The 24240-nt window shown below is 36.5% G+C and overlaps 1 protein-coding gene across 1 annotated transcript in view; it reads left to right on the top strand.

The window, feature by feature from the left end:
- Positions 1 to 24240, top strand: part of UPF2 (UPF2 regulator of nonsense mediated mRNA decay) — a 90549-nt gene that overhangs the window by 56790 nt on the left and 9519 nt on the right. Inside the window, exons 13-19 of the mRNA XM_061126074.1 lie at positions 489 to 692; positions 1407 to 1682; positions 4020 to 4203; positions 8980 to 9119; positions 13989 to 14093; positions 14402 to 14500; positions 19406 to 19573. Coding sequence (XP_060982057.1) covers positions 489 to 692; positions 1407 to 1682; positions 4020 to 4203; positions 8980 to 9119; positions 13989 to 14093; positions 14402 to 14500; positions 19406 to 19573 — 1176 coding nt within the window. The remainder of the gene's footprint in view (positions 1 to 488; positions 693 to 1406; positions 1683 to 4019; positions 4204 to 8979; positions 9120 to 13988; positions 14094 to 14401; positions 14501 to 19405; positions 19574 to 24240) is intronic.

The following is a 24240-nucleotide window of genomic DNA, read 5'->3' as shown; positions in this document are numbered from 1 at the left end:
CCTGTCATCCCCACTTTACATGCAAGGAAACTGTAGGTGTTGTGTCCCCATCTTACTACTTAAGTGATCTTTTAACCAATTGGTCTTGATATTTCCTTATTGGGCATATTTCATTTATATAAAGAAGTGTCTGAGATTATTTACATCAAATGATGCACAAAAGAAAATGTTATTTTTGGTAAGTCTTGGGTATTTCAGTGACCTGAGTATGAGTGTATACTGCTAGCTTGATTGAAACCCTGGAAACTGTAGGAAATTTGAGGATGTTAATGAAAGATAAAGGGAAAATGTGAATACATTTTGCCAATAATTAGAAAAATCTTATTTTTCCTATCTGTAAAATGAAGAGGCAGATAGAGAATCTCTAAAATATTTTCCATTTCAAAAGTTCTGTGACTGTACAGTCATAATAAAATATCTGTATTATTGGATATATTGGGCTACTTTGTGTTTATATTAGTAATTTAAATAAAATTCTCTTCATTTAGGTTTTGAGACAGATGAGAAAGTTGCCTTGGCAGGATCAAGAAGTGAAAGACTATGTGATTTGTTGTATGATAAACATCTGGAACGTGAAATACAACAGCATTCACTGTGTAGCCAACCTCTTAGCAGGGCTAGTGCTCTACCAGGAAGATGTTGGAATCCATGTTGTGGATGGAGTTTTAGAAGATATACGATTAGGAATGGAGGTAACAAAGACTTGCACCAAATTGAAATCTGTGGACAATTCAGACAGCTTTTAAATCCTATTATTGAAAAATAAGGATTTGAAAACCTTCCTTTCCCCATATGATGTCACTTACTTTTACTCTTTTGGAAATAGTGATTTCTTAATAAACCCTACATGTGTCAGATTTTCTAGTCTCCTCTCAGACTAATGCTAAAATATTTTTTGCCTCTTTTTCTCAGTCCAGTTAAGGTTATTTTAGAAGAGTGTAGTAAATTTTTATTATTTCTGGGTCACTCTTGGAGTTCATGTTATAGGAACTCATAAATTTATTAATTAGGAGAATTGATACTCGATAAGAATTTCTGTAAGCAGCTTCCTCTTTCTATAAGCTTGTTTCCTTAAAATTCATGGATTACAGAGAAAATAAGTTACGATGGGCTGATAGGGAGAATTACGTTTTAACTTTTTCCATAAACTATTAAATTCATTTAACAATTTAGTATTTAATATTTAACATGTTCTATTTACTAAAACATTTTAAAGATAGACATTTCCTGCAGTGATTAAAAAAGGATACCTATTATTGGAAAAGAAGAAAAGAACCCATTAGTTTTTCTCTGTTCAGTGAGTGATGTTGTCAAGTGACAGAGATGATTTTTAGCTCTTCTCAAACACATTTCTGTTCATTAATGGAAATCTGCCTTTTTTTTTTTTTTTTTTCTTCCTGCTTCAGGTTAATCAACCTAAATTTAATCAGAGACGTATCAGCAGCGCCAAGTTCTTAGGGGAACTTTATAATTACAGAATGGTGGAATCAGCCGTTATTTTTAGAACTCTTTATTCTTTTACTTCATTTGGTGTTAACTCTGATGGCTCTCCAAGTTCACTGGACCCTCCTGAGCACCTTTTCAGGATTAGACTGGTGTGCACTATTTTGGATACCTGTGGCCAGTACTTTGACAGAGGTTCCAGTAAACGAAAACTCGATTGCTTCCTAGTGTATTTTCAGGTATACAAATTAAAATATGCAATTGGGCATCATATAATGCATTGCTTGTGTTACAAAAATATTAAAGCAGTGGAAATTCCCTGGTGGTTCAGTGGTTAGGACTCTGCACTTTGACTGTGGAAGACCCAGATTCAATCTCTGATTGGGGAACTAAGATCCTGCAAGTCACATAGTGCAGCCAAAAAAAAATCAAGGAAAACATTAGAAAAGAATGCTGTAGCATTCATATATTATGTATAAGGTATATTCATAAATTAGATTTATTCTTGTAAGGATGCTTAGCTTTGGATATTTTAAATATATGATGTGTTCTATCATAAACATTCTGATTGCATTTTAAGTTTTGTGATTAATCATTACTTTGGGAAATTATTTTGGTACAGTTTATAAATTTGGTATAGTATGGGTTATTTTGTATTTCGTACAGAAATTCATGAATTAAATGTAATATTTTTACATTTGATAATATTCTTCTTACTCATCTGTGTTCTGGTTTTATATCTAAAATTCTTCTTTCTAAATTTTTTTTAAAGAGAAAAAAAAATCCTATCATTAACCCTACAAGAAATATTTATTCATTCTTTGTTAAACTCTTGGGTTGTGCTTTCCACGTCTTAAGTTACTTATGTTGTGATTTAGAGCAAATACCGTGTAAATTAAATCAGATACAAATACAGAGACATTTCTACAACTTCTTTGCAGTTTGTGTTCCAAAAGTTAGCCTGTAGGTTGGTTGTTTGGAATCCAGTCACTGTTTCCCATTAAGTGCAATGTTATAAGTGCTATTAGGGGGGCTAGCTCCCTATTGAGTTCTTCAGATGTTACTGAAATAAAGTACAAATGGTAGCATTCAGTTCTGTTTGATCATTCCTTTCTATATAATCTATTGTTAGAGTTGTTTTCATTTATCCATTGAGGAAGAAAATAAATTTAAAACTACAACTTGAAGTATCAAAAATACATCCACATAGTAACTGGGGTTAGGTGGGGGTAACTACTCTTTGGGTAAGAGCTGTTTTTTAACTTTCTTCTACCACTGTACCTTTGCATTAAAGGATAACTTGTTACTCCCTTTCTGAATTGATGAGCCAGCAATGGGGAGGTGGTGTTGCAGATTTGTGACTCAGATTCCTTGTTGCATGGAAGGACTGCCTTAAGTTGGAGACAGCCTGTATTGAAAACAAGTTTTGCTGCAGAATATCAGCTGTCACTGTCAGTGTCCAAAAGCAGGGCTCCTTTAAGAAGAGTATCCTTCTTTGCACTCACTCTGACATCACTGACAGAGAGAAAAGAGCCAGTCAGAGATATTCAGAAGTAGGAAGAGACAAAAGTATTCTCCACATGATTAACAGCAGGATATACTTAGAGCATGGATATGCTTAGAGCATGTGGCAGGGATATACTTAGAGCATGGAAGTAAGATGTGGGTGAGGCCTGGAAGAGGGGGTCAGTGTATGCTACCTGTAACAGTGTCCAGTGATGTACTGGAAGTCAGATAGAAAGATCCCCTGCAGCAGAGCTTCTAAACTCCGGTGTGCACACACATTGCCTGGGGATATTTTTACAATGCACACTGTGATTCAGCTGGCTTAGGATGGGGGAGTCCTAAGATTCCATATGTCTAACAAGCTCTGAGTTCCCACACTTGGAATAGCAAAGATCTAGAACAAATTGGAGAAGATGATTAAACACCCAGAGAAGTAGCTGTTATACAAGTAAATTTGTGGGTTGTGCTTTTTAGTTAAACTTGAGAATTACAGGTACAAAATAGAGCGAAGGAGCCAGGCTAGGATATGAGAGGGACTATATCTGAACAGTGCCATATACACAGTAGATGTTCAATAAATACTTGTTGATTTCTGGTTTTTATATATTCAGTAACCCTATCTTCAGATACTTTGACTCTTTAAAATATCAAAGCAGGTAGTATAGAGAAAATAAGTAACATTTATCAAAACCCTGGCCTTAAATTTGGTTGTTTTTGTAAAATTAAATACTTAAGCCCTTTTTGGGGTGTGGGAATGGAGTTTCTGCCTGGTTTCAGTACCTGAAAATGTATTTGGTGTTTATTTATAATTTTTCCTTGCTTTTAAAAGAGATTATGACAGATACAGTAAAAAATGTATTTAAAGTTACCAAATGGCTTAGAAACAGACTAGATGGAGAGAAATAAATGTGTTAATGACCATTGCTATTGACCATTAATAAAAATGTAGGTGTCTTGTACAACTCTCTAGCTTAGTTGTTATAACTAGGTGAAATCACAATACAGATTATTATTTTAAATATTTTGTTATTAATTTCTTATAGCTAAATTTATTTTTCGTTTGTTATCAGCGTTATGTTTGGTGGAAGAAAAGTTTGGAGGTTTGGACAAAAGACCATCCATTTCCTATTGACATAGATTACATGATCAGTGACACCCTAGAACTGCTAAGACCAAAGATCAAACTCTGTAATTCTCTGGAAGAATCCATCAGGCAGGTACACGACTTGGAACGAGAATTCTTAATAAAACTAGGTAAGCAATTAATTACAGAGAGAAAGTAAAGATGGTATTTGGCAGATTGTTTCTAGGATTTGCTTTATAATGTTTTCAGTTAGCTTTTACTTTTTGTATACTTTTAATTTTTTGATGTTGAGTGTTACATAATAGTGTTAGGTAAGAGCTGGGTGGCTTACTTCTTCATTAAATAATCCCAAATTAGAGGAAAACAGTCATGTAAAACTTGAAGCAAATGATAGTGATGGAAAAACAATCCTGTCAGCCTCTCTTAATTTTATGGTTTTTGGTTGCTAAAGTCTACTTTTGATTAAAGCATCTCATATACAGTATATATTTTCAACAAACACTATTTCCTGAGACAGAGCAGGCTTGACACTATATAAAGGGAGTGCCAGTTAGAAGAAGTTTGAAACTATCCTGCAGAATTTCAGACCCTTGTCACTGGGGGAGTTGTCCCTGTTTCTAAAGACTAGAGGACACGTGAGAAGCATGCTGCTGGAGAATTGGTCTCTTTACTTTCTCAGTGTCCTTCAGCTATTGTTTTGGAAGAAGAGTTGGTAAGGAACTGTATGAGCTGTCTAGCCTTGCCAGTGGAAATGGAATAAGGTGGGGCCTTTCCAGTGTGGTTTGCTTGCTGATAGTTCTTAGCATGTGGTAGTCATATCAAAGTGACATGATTTCAGCCTATAAATTTAGTATTTTATTAGGAGATCCTTACCATGACCAGTTGTAATAATTGTATACATTTACTTTATTGCATTTCTGAGAAACCACTTTTCATGGCAAAAGCATTGGTGATTCTTTTCCTCTAAAACTATTTTTTTCATATTACATCCAGCATATTAATAGGGTTTCTTTCTCCAAGGCAAACCCTTTTTTGAAGAATGTGATTGCTGTTATCTATCTGAGCATTGCTTTAAAGATGCTACTGACTATGTAACTATTCACTTTCCTACTTACCAACCCATAAAGACACATGTGGTTCTTTTTATTGTTTAACTTTGTCCCAAGTAATCCACTTTCTTTTCCTTTTCAGATTTCTAACTGTATACAGTGATTATTTCAAGTAGTTTGTTTATCTACTTGTTTATTTCATTTACTTTATATGCTTTGAAATAGTCTTGTTACCCAAAGACTTAAGAATGAATGGTAAAAAAAAAAAAAAAGAATGAATGGTACTCCCTATATAGTGGACATAAGGAAATACTAATTGGATACCCAATTTGGTAGCAGTTAAGAGAGCAGTATGATTTATACCTTAGAGAGTGAAGAATTAAAGAATTTGAGGCTTCTTTTGAAGAATCTATCCTTCTTTAGAATGTGGAAAGGAAAAAAAGAGGCCATCATTTGCAAATGCAGTTCTAAAGATGGTGTCAACTAGGATCATTATGCCCCCAAGTAGACCTGTTTTCCTTCTATTTTAGAGTTTAAATATCAGAGAGAAGATACACATGAATAAATCTATATTAAATCTGTTTCCTGATGCTAAACCATAAGATAAAACAGCATCTTGCCTTTGGTATTTTTTGTTTTCAAGCACTTGCAAATTTATTCTCATTCTAATTTTATAGCAACCCACTGCTAAACTTAATAGAATTTTCTTATATTTAAAAAACCATTTTAATATTATTAAAAGTAATAAAAATGTTCATGGCAGAAAATTTGAGGAATGCCAAGAAAATAAAAATCACTGTTATTTCATATGTAAGGATAATCACGTTATTAACATTTTGATGCATGTTCTGTTTAAAATTTTTTTCACATGTTTGCAGTTTTATAACTGGACTTTTTTCTATGTAATATATGATGAAATTTTCTGACAAAATACTTTTCTAAATCTTTAATTTTAAAACAGCTGTCTTATTTTCCTTTGTGTGAATGCATTAATTCTGTTTGACTTTGGGTTATCAGTTATCACTATAAATAACATTGTTATTTTTGTGTATATCTTGATTTTCTCAAGATAGAATTACTAGCTCTATGACCTTCTCTTTAAGAACAGAACCAACATGGTAGTAAGCAATGTAATACAATTCTGGTTTTGAATTATATTCAGGAACAGAATGGAGGTAATAAAAATGAAAAAAGTCATATGAATAAATTGCTTATGCAACAGAAGAGTATATTCATAAATTATAAATAAAATTAGCATAATAAAATGCCCAGAAGTTACCCCAGTTAAATACAAAATAATTTAGTGTATGATGAAATAGGAGTCTTAAAATAGGATAAGAGCAACAGGTGAGCATTTGGGAGGAAATAAACATCTTATATCATCAAACTCCAGATGTATTAAAGAATTAAAATTTTATTTTTAAAAAGTTAAAAATAGATCTGATCATCAGATATTTGGAGAGATGTTAATTTTCCTAAATTTTAAAATGATATAGGAAAGCATGCATACGTTGACATATTTGGGTGTTTAAAACTTTTGTACAATGAAAAAAATAAGTCTGAAGTGAAAATAGCTCCTGTGCCAAGGTATCATCACTTACATAAAGAGCACAGGCAGATTGATGAAAGTGGAACACCCAGTAGATGAGTGACGGTAACACAATCAAATAAGTGAGGGCAAGAAGAGTTGGTATTTTTATTGAGTACCGTCTGTTTCCCAAAATTAAAGTGGAAGGTATTGTTCATACTTGACAAAGGAGTTAGGTAACGCCCAAATCAAAACACTGGGTTAACCGATTGAGCCAGAATTCAGACTGCTCTTTCTGACATACTGGGTGTGTGGGGAAAATGCTCAGCATGTCTAGTTGAGCAAAGAAATAACAGATGAAAACCATTTGGAAGAGAGGGAGTGTTAACGATTACTGCTGTCTCTGTTAAGAACAGGAAAACTGAGGCACCAAAGTAGTTCACATTCAAGAGAACAATGTTTGACTTTGGTCCCAAGTACACTTCATTCTGACCCATACTGTGAACATATTGCTCTCTAGGTTTTACGTTTTATTAACACCATGTCCTTTGTATGTACCTTTTTATCTGCCTTACTTATTTTAGTCTGAGTGTGTCCTAGAGGTCAGCAACTGAATAGTTTATTATCCAGCTTAGCAAATGCAAAATATGTTTATAAACTGCTTTTGAAACCAACTTGCAATGCAAATGAAAATGTGTTAGAAATAGTAGTATTTTCCTTACAAATTATGGCTGTCAAAACAAAGGTACTTACCACTACAGTTCTTCCCATGACACATATTTTAAAGTGGCTATAAAAAAGGTGTAATGATATATTAGGCCATGTCAGTTTATCAGTGCTGTGATATTTTTAGGCTTATACAGTCCTGATTTTTAATTTTTTGCCTTTGATAACATAAAAGCCCAGTATTTTGCTTCCATCCAAATAAATACATGAATAAAATAGTGAGTTAGTGGTATCAACCGGAGACAGCAGTTTTTTCTATCAGTATTATTATTTTTTTCCAAAATAGATCTCTCTGAGATTCATCCATCTTTCCTCACCTTTTCAATTTCCAAACTTAATTGTACCTACTTTCATCGCTTTGTAGTCTCTGTTTTTGTCAGTTCTTAATTAATTGCTTTGACTTAAGACATTGGAGTAATTTTTTGCTGTTGATCGTGTTAGTTTTTCAGACTTTTCTGGACTTCAGTATACCTCATAGAATGAAAGGGCTAAATCCCATCATTACTAAAGTTTCTGTCTGCTCTACTTATATATGAATAAACAAGAGTTTACTAAACACCTACTGTGTATTTATCAATATATGGCCTCTAATAAGTTTTGAATATATAAAAGAAGTTTTTTGTTCTCAAAGGCTTTATACTGTGACGTAACATTTATTGAAATCATTAGAAAAACCATCGCATGGTAGTATATCTTTAAATGCAGAGTGCTATGATCAATTCTCCAAGTAGCTTTAGGAACAAGTAGGAGGAAAAGTAATACTCATTGAGTTTATGCAGGAAAGGAAACTTAGACTGAATTTGAAGAATGTATAGGATTTAAAAGAACATATTGAAAAATATTCTATATTGAGAAGCAATTTGATGAGCAGGACCCCAAGGAAGTATGCTTTATGATACGGAAGAGTCTGCCCCAGCTACAGGAGAAGGCTTGATTAAGACTTGGAAGTGTGGGGAAAAGATGAGGCTGTGGAATGTGTACCTTCAAAGTAGAGTGTAGTTTGGAACTCAGAATGATAATAAAGAAGAATTTACTAGGCAGTGAGATGTGGATGAACGTGGGAGGTGGCCCAGATTCACACCAGGATGTTGCCTCTGGAGGAGCACACTGTTAGGAAGGAAAAAACAGCTCTGTGATGACACACATGTTAGAAGTGTCACCATGTATCTGCCTCCTCTTAGTCTTAATTTGCAGATATTCAAATTAATAGCCAAATGTGATTTCTGTATTAAAGCAATGTAATTTTATTGTATCTTATAAGTTTTTAGAGATTCTTGAAATGCCATTTGATAAAATATGTGACCACGGTTGCCTTGTGTGTGGCTAAAGCTGCACCATATGTGCTGTACTGTTTGTTCACCTGAGACTGAGATAGTTTGAAGCTCTGAGAAAGTTAAAAAGAAAAAAAATTTTTTTTTGCTAGTTTTTAAGAAATGGATCTGTGCTCCTTTGTTGAAATAAAGGACTAATTTAGTTTTTTTAAATGGTTCTTAAAATAGCTTTAAATTCTGTTCTTAATTTACTGAACTGAGAACATGACTTCAATTATCTTCATGTATACTTTAAGTGGTATAATATTCACTGTGGAAAATTTGCCTTTATCTTGTTTTGTAAAGTCTTTTCTATTTTCTTCTCACTTCAAGGCCTAGTAAATGACAAAGACTCTAAAGATTCTATGACAGAAGGAGAAAATCTTGAAGAAGATGAAGAAGAAGAAGAAGGAGGAGCTGAAACGGAGGAACAATCTGGAAATGAAAGTGAAGTGAATGAGCCAGAGGAAGAGGTGATGACTTTTATTTACAGCAGATAGGTAACATTTGTGCAAGAGTATTTAGGTTATATGAGCCAAAATTTTCTTTATAAAAGAAGATCTTCCTCTTAGTTTTATTAGAGTAAATGTAACTAGTAGTTTATATCTATTATAAGACTGTTGGATTAATTCAGAGTGGTTTTTTATGAGTAAGAAAATACTGATCATAGGATTTTTAAAAATTACTATTATTAAGAGCATTTTTAAAGAGCAGTTTTAGGTTCACAGCAAAATTAAGGGGAAGATAGCAAGATTTCCTGTATATCACCTTCTCCTATCTACTCACACAATCTCCCCCAATCAGCATCCCCCACCAGAGTTGGTACATTTGTTACAATTGATGAACCTACAGCAACACGTCATAATCACCCTAAGTCCATCATTTACATTATGGTTGACTCTTGGTGGTATACTTTCTATGAGTTTAGGTAAAAGTATAATGACATGTAACCATCAGTATGGTTAGAATTTTTATTTAATAAGCAATTTGAAGACAAAAAATTACTTGATCTGCTCTGTAACTTAATATCATTTTTGAGTGTGGACTTTTTAACCTATGGGTTTTATGAAGAAATTGCTGACTAGATATTAGTAACTTTCTTTTCCCCAGATCTGGTAGTATAGGAAATCTGAAAATCATCATGTACCATCATCTTTGTTGTTATAATTCTATTAGGCCAGACTGTATGAAATGACTGTTCTACCAAACTGTCATTTTTATGTATGATTCAACATAATAGTTCTAATTCTTCCCACTTTTTTCTTCTAAACCTGCTTTAAGTTTTAAAAATTCCACCTAAAAGATTGAGTGTCTGGGGTTTGTTTCATCATCTGGAAGTAGACTGGGCAGTGAATTAGGGATGTAGAAGACACTGGAACTGACCGTTAGCTGCTCATTGTTCAATTGTGTAATGAGTAAGTAAGGGTTTGTTATGCTCTTCTGTCTGCATTAATATATATTTAAGGAAAATGGAAAGTCGGGTAAGAATAACAGTAACATACTGATGAGTAAAATTTATACCATGAAATTAGGACCTTTTCACTTTTTAAGCTTATAATATGATATCATGTGTATGGCTTTTTGTGCTTGGATGCCAAAAGCATTTAGGAGAGAGTGATTGTTTACAACTGGGATTTTAACTAAATACTGAAAAAGTTTAAATGTATAATCAATACTTATAATCAATACAATGTTTTATGGAAATGGGATTTATTAAATTTTTAAGTTTAGATTATAGTAAATAGAATGCAAATGTTTGGAGGTTATGAGTTGTTTAATGTGTAAAGGAGTATAGATTATTTAAGGCATTCATAAGATAGATTCATAAACTGGGCTTTTTGGCTGTGCTGGGTCTTCATTGCCACACATGGGCTTCTCTAGTTGTGATGAGCGGGGGGTGTTCTCTGGTTCCAGTGTGACGGCCTCTCGTGGTGGTGGCTTCTCTTGTTGCTGAGCACTAGCTCTGAAACTAATGTGCACAGGCTTCGTAGTTGTGGCTTCTCCTGCTGCTGAGCACTGGCTTTCGCGTGCACAGGCTTTGTAGGTGCGGTGCGTGGGCTTAGTTGCCTCACAGCATGTGGGATCTTCCCAGACCAGGGATCAAATTGGTGTCCCTTGCCTTGCAAGGTGGATTCTTAACCACTAAACCACCAGGGAAGCCCTAAACTAGATTTTTTAAAAGCTTCATTTAGCATGAAAGAAAAACGACCCATGCATGCATACATGCTAAGTCACTTCAGTTGTGTCCGATTGTTTGCGGCCCTATGGACTGTAGCCTGCCAGGCTCCTCTGTTCTAGGGATTCTCCAGGCAAGTATACTGGAGTGGGTTAAATGACCCATCATATAAGGTAATTAAGATTTTCTATAGTTAGAAGTAAAAATCCCTAAGTCTTTGTTTCTTTTAGCCCTAAAGGTCTGTAGCTATTAATGAACATTTTGTTTAATTTGACTACATAGCAAATAGCTTCGCTGTTAAAAATGAATGATTGTATAAAAGGCAGCTTGTTTGTTTGGCTTTTAAAATTGGCTGGGCTTCCTGTGTGGCTCAGCTGGTAAAGAATCCACCTGCAGTGTGGGAGACCTGGGTTTGTTCGATCCCTTGGTTGGGAAGATCCCCTGGAGAAGGGAAAGGTTATCCACTCTAGTATTCTAGCCTAGAGAATTCCATGGACTGTATACTCCATGGGGTTGGAAAGAGTTGGACTCGACTAAGCGACTTTCACTTTAACATTGGCTAGCATTTATAGGCAGTGGAAATGCATCTTTATATTGTGTTATTTTGCTACCACTTTTCCCTGTTTTATTGCGATATAGTTGATAATAGCATTGCATTAGTTTAAGGTGTACATACAACAGTGATTTGATATTTATATATAGAGAGAGATGGAAATGATTACCATAATAAGTTTAGTAAACATCCATCACCTCACATAGTTATAAATGTTTTTTCTTATAATGAGAACTGTTAAGATTTACTCTCTTAGCAAACTTCAAATAAACAGTACAGTATTGTCATCACTTTCTCTTTCCAACCTGACAGCTCCCCTAAAGTAGATATAAATAAGCTGATAAAAATTTAGAACTGGAATATGTTTCTATAATACATTTCTATGAAATAGACATTGCTATATTACTTTTCTAAAAAATGAGGTCATAGAAACATTCAATTATATAATTTAAATTGGCTTATTAAGTATTTTATAGCAACAAAAGGAAATGAGAAGTGTAGACTAATATTCCATTTTGTATTTTTAAACTAGTCTTATGGCTATCTATGGATTTTGCACTAATTTGATAAAGAGTCTAATAAGTGAAACATCCTCAGTAAATGTGACATTAAAGAATAGCTCATTTTCCTATAGATTCCTCATTTGAATAGTTGTGATATTTTCTCCAAATGCATTTCACCTTTTAAAAAGTGAACTTTATAATTTTAAAAATGGTATCATTTTAAACTATTTCTTTTCTGGTTGTAAAGTGGATATTATACATAATATATGTGAATTTGCTAAATGGAAAAACAAATTCAACAGGATGACTCCTGAGACTTGGCTGGGAGGAGATGTGAAAGGAATATGGTTGGTTTACTTTAAGAAATGGAATTGGAATTGTTACTCTCCCACCCAGGAGAGTAACCTTAACCGCCCTTTCCCATGACTATCCTCCAAACATAGGAGAACATTTTCAGAAAGAGAAGATGGGTTGATTATAAAGTAGTAAGGACAATGTGTAGAATATTCTATAAATATTTGCCTCAACTGAGAAAAGAACAGTGCTGGAGTGGAACTCTTCAGAAACATTGTACTTTTCTTTTCCATCTTGCTCCACAACTCTTCCAAGCTCCGGATGGCCTTTTGAAGTTATTCTTAACACCTCAGTTCAGTTTAGTCGCTCAGTCGTGTCCAACTCTTTGTGACCCCATGGACTGCAGCACGCCAGGCTTCTCTGTCCATCACCAGCCCCCAGAGTTTACTCAGACTCATGTCCTTTGAGTCGCTGATGCATCCAACCATCTCATCCTCTCGTCCCCTTCTCCCACCTTCAACCTTTCCCAGCATCAGGGTCTTTTCAGATGAGTCAATTGTTCGCATCAGGTGGCCAAAGTAATATAAAAATTGGTGAAAGAAAAAAAATTCATGCATTTTAGCTTAGTTTTTGAATAGGAAGTATCTTTCCAGTGTTAAGAAATGATTAATTTTTTGCAAGAGCCAGTTTAAGTGCATTTCTAATGCAAATTTAATTTTGAATTATAGAATTTTGTCAAAAAAGTTAATGCATTTCTGTACTTTGCTCAGATATTTCCATTTCAGAAATTCTAGAAGTTTTCAAATATCTATAAAGTATTAATAGTTTAGAGTTTTGAAATTAATTGCTAGGTATATTAAGTGTATTATAACAAATTTAAATCGTTTGTTTTCTCATAGGAATTATTTCTCATTCACTTTATTTCTCTCAGCACAATGAGAAGCAGCACAATGAGAAGTGCAGAATTTTTTTTTTTTCTTTTATGGAACAAAGTGGGAGTGAATTGTGTTGAAAGGTTCCTCAGATGGAATGCTGCCACCATGTGGCTGTGTTTTTTGGTTTTGGTTATGGTTTCTTTTTTGTGTCTCTCTGAAAATCCATTGGAGTTCTTCCCAGTCTTCCATTTGAAGAGGAATTTTGGCTGATAGACGAGGATGTGGGGGTACTGACAGAGGATGGGGGAGATGTAATACTTGAAAGCCACCAGCAAGGGGAGTCAGAATGTCTAGCTCTTCGGCTTAAAAAAGCACGTGTCCTTGGGCAGGTCACTTAACTTTTCCAAGCCTTAGTTTTTTCACATACAAAAATGAAGACAGTAAAGCTTATCCGTCCTTCTTCAGAACTGGGTGAGCAGCAACCACCCTGAGATGCTTTGTACAGTGAGATACTTTATAAAATGTAGTGTCATTGCTTTCAAATGGCGATGATGTTACATTTGAATTGTCAGTTTTCATTGCAGAGTTACATGGGTATTAAAGAACTGCTGTGAGAAAAATCAGTCTCAAGTTTGTTAGGAAGGAGAAAAATATGAAAGGTGCAAGAAACTTGTTCCTTGTGGAATTCATGGATGAGTTTCTAAAAAGGATCTTTGTGTTACTAGGTCAGTGGAAGATGTAAAATAGGTTTTTTAGCTACTGGTGTGTAGTAAGAGTTGCCAGCTGACTTTGCCCTACATTCTAGGCAGATTGCATAAAAGGCTGAAACTGGAGAATAATAAATAATTATACATAAATTTTAACATCTTTTTAAGGCATGTAAAAGTATTAGTAAAGTTTTTCAAAAGTTTTAATCTTCTATAACTGTTAAACAATTTCAGGAGGGTTCTGATAATGATGATGATGAAGGAGAGGAGGAAGAGGAAGAGAATACAGATTATCTCACGGATTCAAATAAAGAGAATGAAACTGATGAAGAAAATACTGTACGTATCATTAAAACTTTGCTCTTCGAAATTGTGCATCATTTTCATAATATTTCAATTTTAGCCACCAAAGTTTTGGTTTTTGTGATTATTGAAATATTTCTTTAGAAATTAATTTTTGATTTGTTTTCTTATCTAAACACTTTTCTTTATTTGCAAGTTCTTTGAATATTTAATAATGTTATTATTTTACCACTAACTCACTCTTTGAGTTATGTTGAACAAGTTATCAATACAGAAGGCTCTGCCATATAAAACATTACAGTTAGAATTCCCAGTTTGAATTGTTTCTGTTTTGTTTTAATAAGGAGGTAATGATTAAAGGAGGTGGACTGAAACATGTACCTTGTGTAGAAGATGAGGACTTCATTCAAGCTCTGGATAAAATGATGCTAGAAAACCTTCAGGTATTAAATGTTGCTCTATTCCAAAGTACTCGATACAAAATATTGCAGCACACTTGATTGTGATTGGAGAGCCTCTGTTATCTAAACATTTACCTCTGCAGCAGCTTTTCCTAATTTAGTCAGTTTCAGGCTGCCAATACTTCTAGCATCCTACATCGTGATTTGCTATGCTTCTTTGAAATAGAATAGAAAAAATAAGTGTTATCAGACTTGGAGCAGAGTAATTTTATTGTATTACCCTCTGCCTTTTCTCCTCTTTCTAAGACCCTTTACTTGCAGTTTGTTTAGGAGTCAAACTACAGAAGATTAGAATTTGGGGAAATTTAATTTAGTAAATTCTTTAGTTTGACTTATAATTTGAATAACTTGTATATAAATATCTAGAAGAATATTGGTTATTTGATGTTTAAAGTACTCATGATATTAAGATACTGGACTTTATTAAAAGCTCCATCTTGCAGTGATTTAGGTAATTGTGTTTTATGTTTTGCTGTAGTTAGGAGTAAAAGCCCATGAACCCTATTTGTAGCTATTGTTAAGCCCTTTGGTGATTTGAGGGCTTTTGTCATTGGAGTGGTAGGTGAAAGCTCCATGGAGTGGGCTCAGTGGAAAACGGAAAAGGGAGAAGTGGACATACTGGATACAGGTAGAGCTGATTTGAGAAGTTTTTACTAGAAAGGGGAGAAAAATGGGCATGTGGCTAGAGAAAGTCATTTGAAAGAGGAGGGTGTTTTTAAGAAAAAGATTTATGGAGTACATGCTGATGGAATAATTCTTTAGAGAAGATGGATTTTACTTTCATTGTCGCTACTAAGGCCAAAAGCTGTGATAATGTATAAATTAGCGGTGCAGGTACATTAGTCTCAGGAACCAAAAGAACAGAATACTTTGGTAGAGTGTAAAGGGAGAGCCTTTTTTAGATGAGATAATCAGAGAAGACTTCTCAGATCATGACTTTCAGACAAGACAGGTACAGAGGAACCACCTAGGTGAAAAATTAGGATTAATGTATAAAACTGTGTCAGAGGTCCTGATCAGGGCAGAAAAGTACTTGTTTGAAAAACTTTAAAAAGGCCTCAAGTAGTAATAGAACATAGTCTGTCTGTGAGAGGGTCACAGCATGAGACAGGTAATTGGGAGTGGCACAGTCCTTTACGGAGCTGGTTCAGACTGTGTCTTAGTCGCTCAGTCATGTCCTACTCTTTGCAACCCCACAGACTGTAGCCCACCAGGCTCCTCTGTTCACAGGATTCTCCAGGCAAAAATACTGGAGTGACTTGCCATTCCCTTCGCCAGAGAATCTTCCTGACCTAGGGATCAAACCCTGGTCTCCTGAGACGGGACTAAAAGCAGAGAGACTAACCAGGGATGTGGTTATAAGGCTGTGTGGTGGTAACCTAGCTGAGAGATGATGGTCATCTGTCTAGGAGAGTGGCAGGGCACATGGACAGAAGTCTGGATTTGAAAACTATTTAGGAGGCAGAATGAATTGGATTTATTTCGTGCTTGATTGGGTAGCAGTATGTGGGGCCCAAGGAGTCAAGGATGATACCCAGCCTTATGGCTTGGACCACTGGCTTGTCTCTAAGAAACAGGAGAGTGCAAGTAAGAGTTACACTTGGTAAGTTTGAGGAGCCTGTAAGGCGTCAGTGGAAATGTCTAGAGAGCAGAAGAGAAACATAAACAGAGCAGTTGTTAGAGTACTTTTAAAGCCATGGCAATAACTGGCTCATCCAGATATAAAGTGTGGAGACAGAAGAGAAGCAGGTTCAGGGTTGAGCCCTGACAAACCCCAACATTTAGAAAAGGTGGAAAAGTTGATGAAGTCAAAGGAATGGGAGATTTCGGTGTGGTTCCGTGGTCATCGCTTACTGAGAGTTCTTAAGAAGTGAGCTGGAAGGGTGAGAGGATGTGATCAGAGAAGAGGGAAGTTTGAATTCATATTTTTGCAGTTGTGTTTATGTATAGGAGAAAATTTCATCCACTGTTAGGCCCTGATTTTAAATCATTATCAGATACCCAAAATGAACAGTTGTACAGACTTTTTCCTTTTGCTAAAAATCATAGGAAGACACAGTATTGTGAAGACATCATTTCTCCATAAATCGTGTCCTTAAATTTCATGCAGTCCTCATTCTGTCCCATCAGGGAAATTTGGGGGATGGGGTGAGGGTTGGAGATAGAGAACAGGGACATGGATGCAGAATGAACCTAATAAAATTATTCTTAAATTCTTAAAGAATAACCGAACAGTTAAGAAACTTGGAGAAAATAAAGTGTGACATACAAGATAATAAACATTTTAAACATATAGCAATAGTTTGGTACAGGAATGGATAGATTAATCAAACAGAGGAGGGTCTAAAATAGACCTTGGATTGCATTGCGTGTGTACTCAGTTGTGAGCGACTCTTTGAGACCCCATGGCCTGTAGCCCACCAGGCTCCTCTGTCCATGGGATTTTTCAGGCAAGAATACTGGAGTGAGTCACCGGAATCTAAAATCGACCTTCGAACATGGCAGTTTAATCTTGATGACGTTAACATCTCAAACCATGTGAGGGAAAATAGTATCTTCAACAAATGGTCAATAAAAAATAAAGCTGGATTTCTATTTTTAATTTCCACCCCAGAATTAATTGCAGATCTCTCAAATAATTTTAATGACTGTAAAGACTGTTGAGCACTGCATTGACTTTACGTTTATTCTTCATCCAGTGCCATTAGCTGTTAGATACTGTTCGTATTCCCATGTTTCAGTTAAAGAAACAGGCTTGGAAAAAAAAAAAAAAAAAACTTGCTTAAAGTGAAAGGGTAGTGAGTGGTATAGGCTCTTATCAACCATTTGTTACACTACTTTCCAACACAAAATGCCACAGAAATCTTTTAAGAAATAACTAACCAATTGCTTCTCGGCCTTTTGGCTAAGATCAAGTGAAGAAATAACTAACCAGGAGAAAAAAATCTATAGCTGACACAACACAGGATTCAGTATCTGTACTATGCTAGAGATTGTACAAACCAATGAGAAGAAATGAATGACTCATTTTGTTGTTGTTAGAATATAGTGCTGAAGCTCACTGACAATCAAATGACAAGCAAACTATGAAGGGCCTTTTTATCAGGTCATCAAATATTAAGATTTTAAAAGTGATGGTACCTATTGTGGTTAAGTGTGGGTAAACATCTATACTTGGTAGATGTAAATGAGTCTAGCCTTTTTTAGAGAGAAATTTAGTAAACCTGTCAGAATGACTTGCCATTTGATCTAAAAGTGTACCCTTAAAAAAAAAAAAAAAAGTATACCCTTAATAGTCTCTCAAGTGCATGAAAAGTGTGACATTGTAATAGAAAAAAAAGTCTAAGCTGTCAGTAGAGGGCCAATAAAATAAATAATTAGCTCTGTACTAGATGCCCAAGATACAGAATCTAAAAGAAGAAGAAACATGTAAGTTTAGTATAGAATAATAGTCATCATGATTGCTCCTGTTGATGGTGTTACATTGTATATGTCATGTATATATATGTTTCATATATGTATATATGCAAGAAAAAATCTGGAAGGACAGGACCCATTGTTAATAGTTGTTGTGTCTTAGAGTCAGGCAGAGGGAGATAGGAATTATAATTCCTATAGGAATAAGCTGTAGGAATTGGTATGGACACACTTGATAATATATTTTTGTATTAGTTTATGAAAAGAATATGTTAGTTTTATAATCAGGAAAGATAATTTACATATCAAGGTTCCTCTGACATGATTGTTTCAAATTTTAAGTTGAAAAGTCTTTATAAATAATCTTATGAACTTGGAAGAACTTCAAGCAAATTCTAACAGTTGGAGCTGAGAAATCCAAAGCAATAAAACCTTACACCTTTATTACCATTTTGCTGATTTGCAAGTCTCTTGCAAATATGGTGCCTATATCAAAAGACTATTTAAATGGCAGTAAAGAAGTTTTAATACCTTCATGCCCTTTTAGCATTACTTGCTTAGCTTTGAAATATCATGTTCAGCTCTTTCCTCATTCGTGCTCCATCCGTTCAGATTTAGAAAATTATTTGCAGTTCCCTAAATGCACCTGCTGTTTCACATCTTTGCTTTTGCACCTGTTCTTCCCCTGTGTAAATTCTCTGTGTATCCCCCACACTGCTCTTTTACCATCTGGTTGGAAGAAGGCCTGTGAAGTCTTTAATGTTCTCAAATGTCCCGTTTTCATTCAACCTTTTGTGAAAGCACCCACGCACTCTCAACCAGTCGCATGTAGTCACTCTATTGTACACGTTATACACAACTCAGATGAATCGTAATTGATTTCTCTTTCTTACTTAACAAGCTTATGAGATCTTTGAGAATAGAGATTATCTTTTTAATGTTAGTATCTCCAGGCTTAATGTGTAGTAAGTCACCCATCAGTGAAGGTTTGTTTCAATAATTGGTTGATAAATCCAGTGTAAATGTTAAAAAGAATTGATACTAACAAGTAGGAAGTTATCTGTTCACCCCTAAATACTGAGCACTGACTGCATGTGCTCACAGCAGGACGCACCAGAGAAAGGGCGCAGTGATGAACCCGTCGGTCAGGTAGGGGTTCATATGGGTAAAGAGGCAGTTGTGGCCCATGATAACTACAAAGGAAGACGTGTGCCCTGAGGGAGAATGAGAGGGCACCGTGTACTCACACAGGACAGTAGAACCTGCAGCACCGTGTGTGTGAGTTTGGGAGAGGCCTGACCCGTCAGCAGGAGCCAAATCATATGGTTCCAAGGCGTGTGTGCAGGTGGGCGGCGGCTCTGGTTTCAGAAAGATTACTTGGCTCTAATGATTGTTCTAAGAAGTGTAGCACTGAAGGAATTAGAAACAACTTATTGAGCTATTTACACTTTTTTCATTTCTGTTTTTAAGCAACGAAGTGGCGAATCTGTTAAAGTGCACCAGCTTGATGTTGCCATTCCCTTGCACCTCAAAAGCCAGCTAAGGAAAGGACCCCCACTTGGTGGTGGGGAGGGAGAGACAGAGTCTGCAGACACAATGCCGTTTGTCATGTTAACCAGAAAAGGCAATAAGCAACAGGTGAGAATCTGTCCACAGTATATTCCCAGTTCCTTGGTAGTTACCAAGTGTAAGTGGTAATTTTGTTTTATGGGTTCTTGCATACAGGGGGAAAAGACTGGTATTCAGTGGTAGAAATAATTTTATCTGTTATGTGCACAGAAGACACACGTAACTTCCATCAAGTAGATGGGTGTTTTTTAATGGAAAGAACATTTAAAATTTAAGTCATATGCATTTGTTAGAAGATACACATACTGACTTTGAGTAGGAAGCTCACAGTGAGAAAGGAAAGGAGGGTGATGGCGGATAATCTTGAAAAAAATGCTCACTTGCCAAATTGCTTTTGGAATAAAAAAACCATTGTTTTCGGACCCCTGATCCTTCTCCTCCATTCTCCTTAAACCACCTCCTCTTTCTTTCCCTTATCTCACAGATGGCCCTCACAATCATTTCCCTGTCTGCTAAGCTATCACTTTGATTCATACATTCAGTCCTCAAATATTATTTGTCTGCTCTGCCAAATACCAGCCCAAGTGTGAGGCTACAGTGATGAACAGGATGTAGCCCCTGGCCATGTGAGCACACACCAGCTGAGGGAGAGAGACAAGCATAATATTATATTTGCTGATTGTGGAAAGTGCTCTGAAGGAAATGGAGCCCGGCTCCCAGATCTAACTCGAAGATACATCATTTATTACCAGTCCTGTTAAAAAATTCATACTTTATTATTTCTGAGTTTAAGCTGCCTCTTAGAGGTGATGGAATCTTAGGATAATTGACAGCATTTTTTTCTGTTTTAGTGGTATGTAAAATAATGGTGCATCTTATAATTAACAGAAGCATCTATGAAATATGGTGGCTAGAAGAGCTTGTTAGATCAGTCTGATACCTGGTTCCCACGTTCATTTAAATTGTCATTTAACAGCTACTTATTGTTGACTTGTTACGTAACAGGCACTGTTCCACGTGCAGAAATACAGCAGTAATAAGTCCCTCCTCTCTTTGGAGCTTTCATTCTAGTATTGAGAGGCAGACAAGAAATAATGTCAGGTTAAGGACAGTGCTCTGTTGGAAGATAAAGCAAGTTAAGAGGATAGGAAACTGAGGTGGGGAGGAGGTGATCAGAGGGAGACTGCTGTTGTAGAGGGTGACCAAGGAAGGCCCGGAATATCCTCTGTGAGGGGAGGGACATTCTGTTCCTTCCCTTCCAGAGCAGGCTCAAGGAGATGGTGCCTACCTTCATCTTTTATCTCTGCTTTGTCAGGTAATTTCTTGTTACTCAAAAGATCAGAGTTGTAGAGCGTACCATCATTTTGCTGTAGTGCAAATAAGTCTTGAGATGTGAAAGCTGAATACCAGTTAGGATCACAGAATGGAGGGCTGGGAACAGGCTTTCCATCATGACTCACATTTAAATAGTTAACTGACTTCGCTTCTGAGCACTGCTGGATCTTTGTCAGATATTCTTCATAATTCCTTTCCAGTCAACAGGACTTTCCTCCATCCTAGACTTGAGGGTTACCAAGGTTTTATGAAAGCTCCCTACTTTCTCACCTTCAGGCCAGAGTTGAGCCCTGACATTTCCCCTCTCCCTCATCTTCCACCCAGTCCCTCGAAAAATAAGGGCTTATTTTTGATCAAGACCCTAGACTTGGTTCTGGAGTCTTTGTAAAAGTACTCTTTTTAGCACTTGGAACTGCTGGTTACCATGGCTAGCAGGATTCTCAAAGTCTAGAGTTTCTGCTTTTCTTTTTAGGGATAATTTAGTTCTCTGAGTAGACTTTTCCTGTTTTTTTTTTTTTTTAATAATTGTCAAGGGCAGTACATGGCAACTTCATTTCCGTAGGCTGAACTATCACATGAGAATTGGTTCCCATTCCTATACAGCTCCTGAACTTTCTGTGCTACATTGACGCATTTACTAAGCCTTGCTTTTTCTTATTTAAAAGGAGCTTTAGGAATATCTTTCTGTGAAGATCAACTTGTTGTTGCTGAGTCACCCAGTCGTGTCCGACTCATTGTGACCACATGGACTGCAGCACACCAGGCCTCCAAGTCCCTCACCATCTCCTGGAGTTTGCCCAAGTTCATATTCATTAATCGGTGATGGCATCCAGCTACCTCATCCTCTGACGCCCTCTTCTGCTCTCCATCTTTCCCAGCATTAGGGACTTTTCCAGTGAATCATCTGTTCACATCAGATGACCAAAGTACTGGAGCTTCAGCTTCAGCATCAGTCCTTCCAGTGAGAATATTCAGGGTTGATCTCCCATAAGATTGACTGATTTGATCTTCTTGCTGTTCAAGGGACTTTCAGGAGTCTTCTCCAGCACCACAGCTTGAAGGTATCAATTCTTTGGCTTTCTGCCTTCTTCATAGTCCAGCTGCCTCAACCATACGTGACCACTGGGACAATGAGGTAGCTGGATGCCATCACCGATGTAATGAATATGAACTTGGGCAAACTCCAGGGGATGGTGAGGGACTTGGAGGCCTGGTGTGCTGCAGTCCATGTGATCACAAAGAGTCGGACACGACTGGGCGACTCAACAACAACAAGTTGATCTTCACAGAAAGATATTCCTAAAGCTCCTTTTAAATAAGAAAAAGCAAGGCTCAGTAAATGTGTCAATGTAGCAAAGAAAGTTCAGGAGCTGTGCTTTTCAACACACTGTCTAGGTTTGTCATGGTTTTCCTGCCGAGAAGCAGTTGTCTTCTCATTTCATGGCTGCAGTTACTGTCCGCAGTGATTTTGGAGACCAAGAAAAGGAAATCTGTCACTACTTCCACCTTTTCCCCTTCTGTTTGCCATGTGGTAATGGGGCCAGATGCCATGATCTTAGTTTAATATTTACTCTTAAGCTGGCTCTTCCATTCTCATCAAGAGGCTCTTTAGTTCCTCTTTGCTTTCTTCCCTTAGAGTGGTATCATCCACATATCTGAGGTTGTTGATGTTTCTCCTGCCTATCTTAATTCCAGCTTGTAATTCATCCAGCCCGCCATATCTCCTGATGACAGTGTTCGGTTAAACAAACAGGGTGACAGCAGACAGCCCTGTCGTACTCCTTTCTCGATCTTGTATGGATCAGTTGTTCCACACAGGATTCTCGCTGTTGCTTCTTAACCGCATGCAGGTTTTTCAAGAGACAGGTAAAATGGTCTGGTATTCCCATCTAAGAGCTTTCCACAGTTTGTCATAATCCACACAGTCAAAGACTTTAGCGTTGTCAATGAAACAGATGTTTTTCTGAAATTCCCTTGCTTTCTCTATATAATCCAGCAAATATTGGTGATTTGATCTCTTATTCCTCATGCTTGTCTAACCCCAGCTTGGACATCTGGAAGTTCTTCATTTGCATAATGCTGAAGCCTAGCATGTTAGATTTTAAGCATGAATTTACTAGCATGGGAGATGAGTACAATTGTCTGATGGTTAGCACACTGTTTGGTACTACCCTTCTTGGGGATTGGGATAAGGATTAATCTTTTCCAGTCCTGTGGCCACTGCTGGGTCTTCCAGATTTGCTGACGCAATGAATGTAAAACCGTGATGGCATCATCTTTGAGAGATTTGAAGAGTTCTGCTAGAATTTCATTGCCTCCACTGGCTTTATTGACAGTAGTGCTTCTTACGGCCCACTTGACTTCCCACTCCAGAATGTCTGGCTCTGGGTGACTAACCACAACATCATAGTAATATTATTAGTTCATTAAGATCTTTTTTATACAGCTCTTCCATGTATTGTTTCCATCTCTTCTTGATCTCTTCAGTGTCTACTAGGTCTGTACCGTGTTTATCCTTTATTGTGCCAATCTTTGGGCAGAATGCTCCCTTGATGTTTCCAGTTTTTCTGAAGAGATATCTACATCTTTCCCCTTTGGTTGTATTCTTCTGTTATTACACATTGTTCATTGAAGAAGACCTTCTTATCTCTTCTAGCTATTTTTTGGAACTCTTACATACACCTTTCCCTCTCTCTCTTGCTTTTCTTTTCTTTGTTTTTCCACTATCTGTAAAACCTCCTCAGATAACCACTTTGCCTTCTTGCTTTTCTTTTTGTTTGGGGTGGTTTTGTTCGCCACCTCCTATACAGTATTACAACCTCTGTCCATAGTTCTTCAGGCACACTGTTAACTAGATCTAGTCCCTTGAATCTATTCATTACCTCTACTACAAATTCATACAGGATTTGACTTCAGTTATACTTGGCTGGCCTGTTGTTTTTCCCAGTTTTCTTTAGTTTAAGCCGAGTTTTGCTCTGAGAAGCTGATGATCTGGGCCAAACTCAGCTCCAGGTCTTGTTATTGCTGATTGTATACAGCTTCTCCATCTTCAGCTGCAAAGAATGTAATCAGTTTGATTTTGCTATTGACCATTTGATGATGTCCATGTGTAAAGTCGTCTCTTGCGTTGTTGAAAAAGGGTATTTGCTGTGACTAGTGCATTCTCTTGGCAGAATTCAGTTAAGCTTTGCCTTACTTTGTTTTGTTCTCCAAGGCCCAAAATTGCCTATTACTCCAAGTATGTCTTGATTTCCTACTTTTGCATTCCAATCCCCAGTGATGAATAGAACACCTTTTTTAGGCGTTAGTTCTAGGTGGTCTTCTAGATCTTCATAGAACTGATCAACTTCAGCTTCTTCAGCATCAGTGGTAGGGGCATAGACTTGGATTATTGTGATGTT

This window comes from Dama dama, chromosome 23, assembly GCF_033118175.1.
Source record: "Dama dama isolate Ldn47 chromosome 23, ASM3311817v1, whole genome shotgun sequence".
NCBI lineage: Eukaryota > Metazoa > Chordata > Mammalia > Artiodactyla > Cervidae > Dama > Dama dama.
Note: the sequence above shows the minus strand (reverse complement) of the source record. Positions and strands in the feature narration are given on the sequence as shown.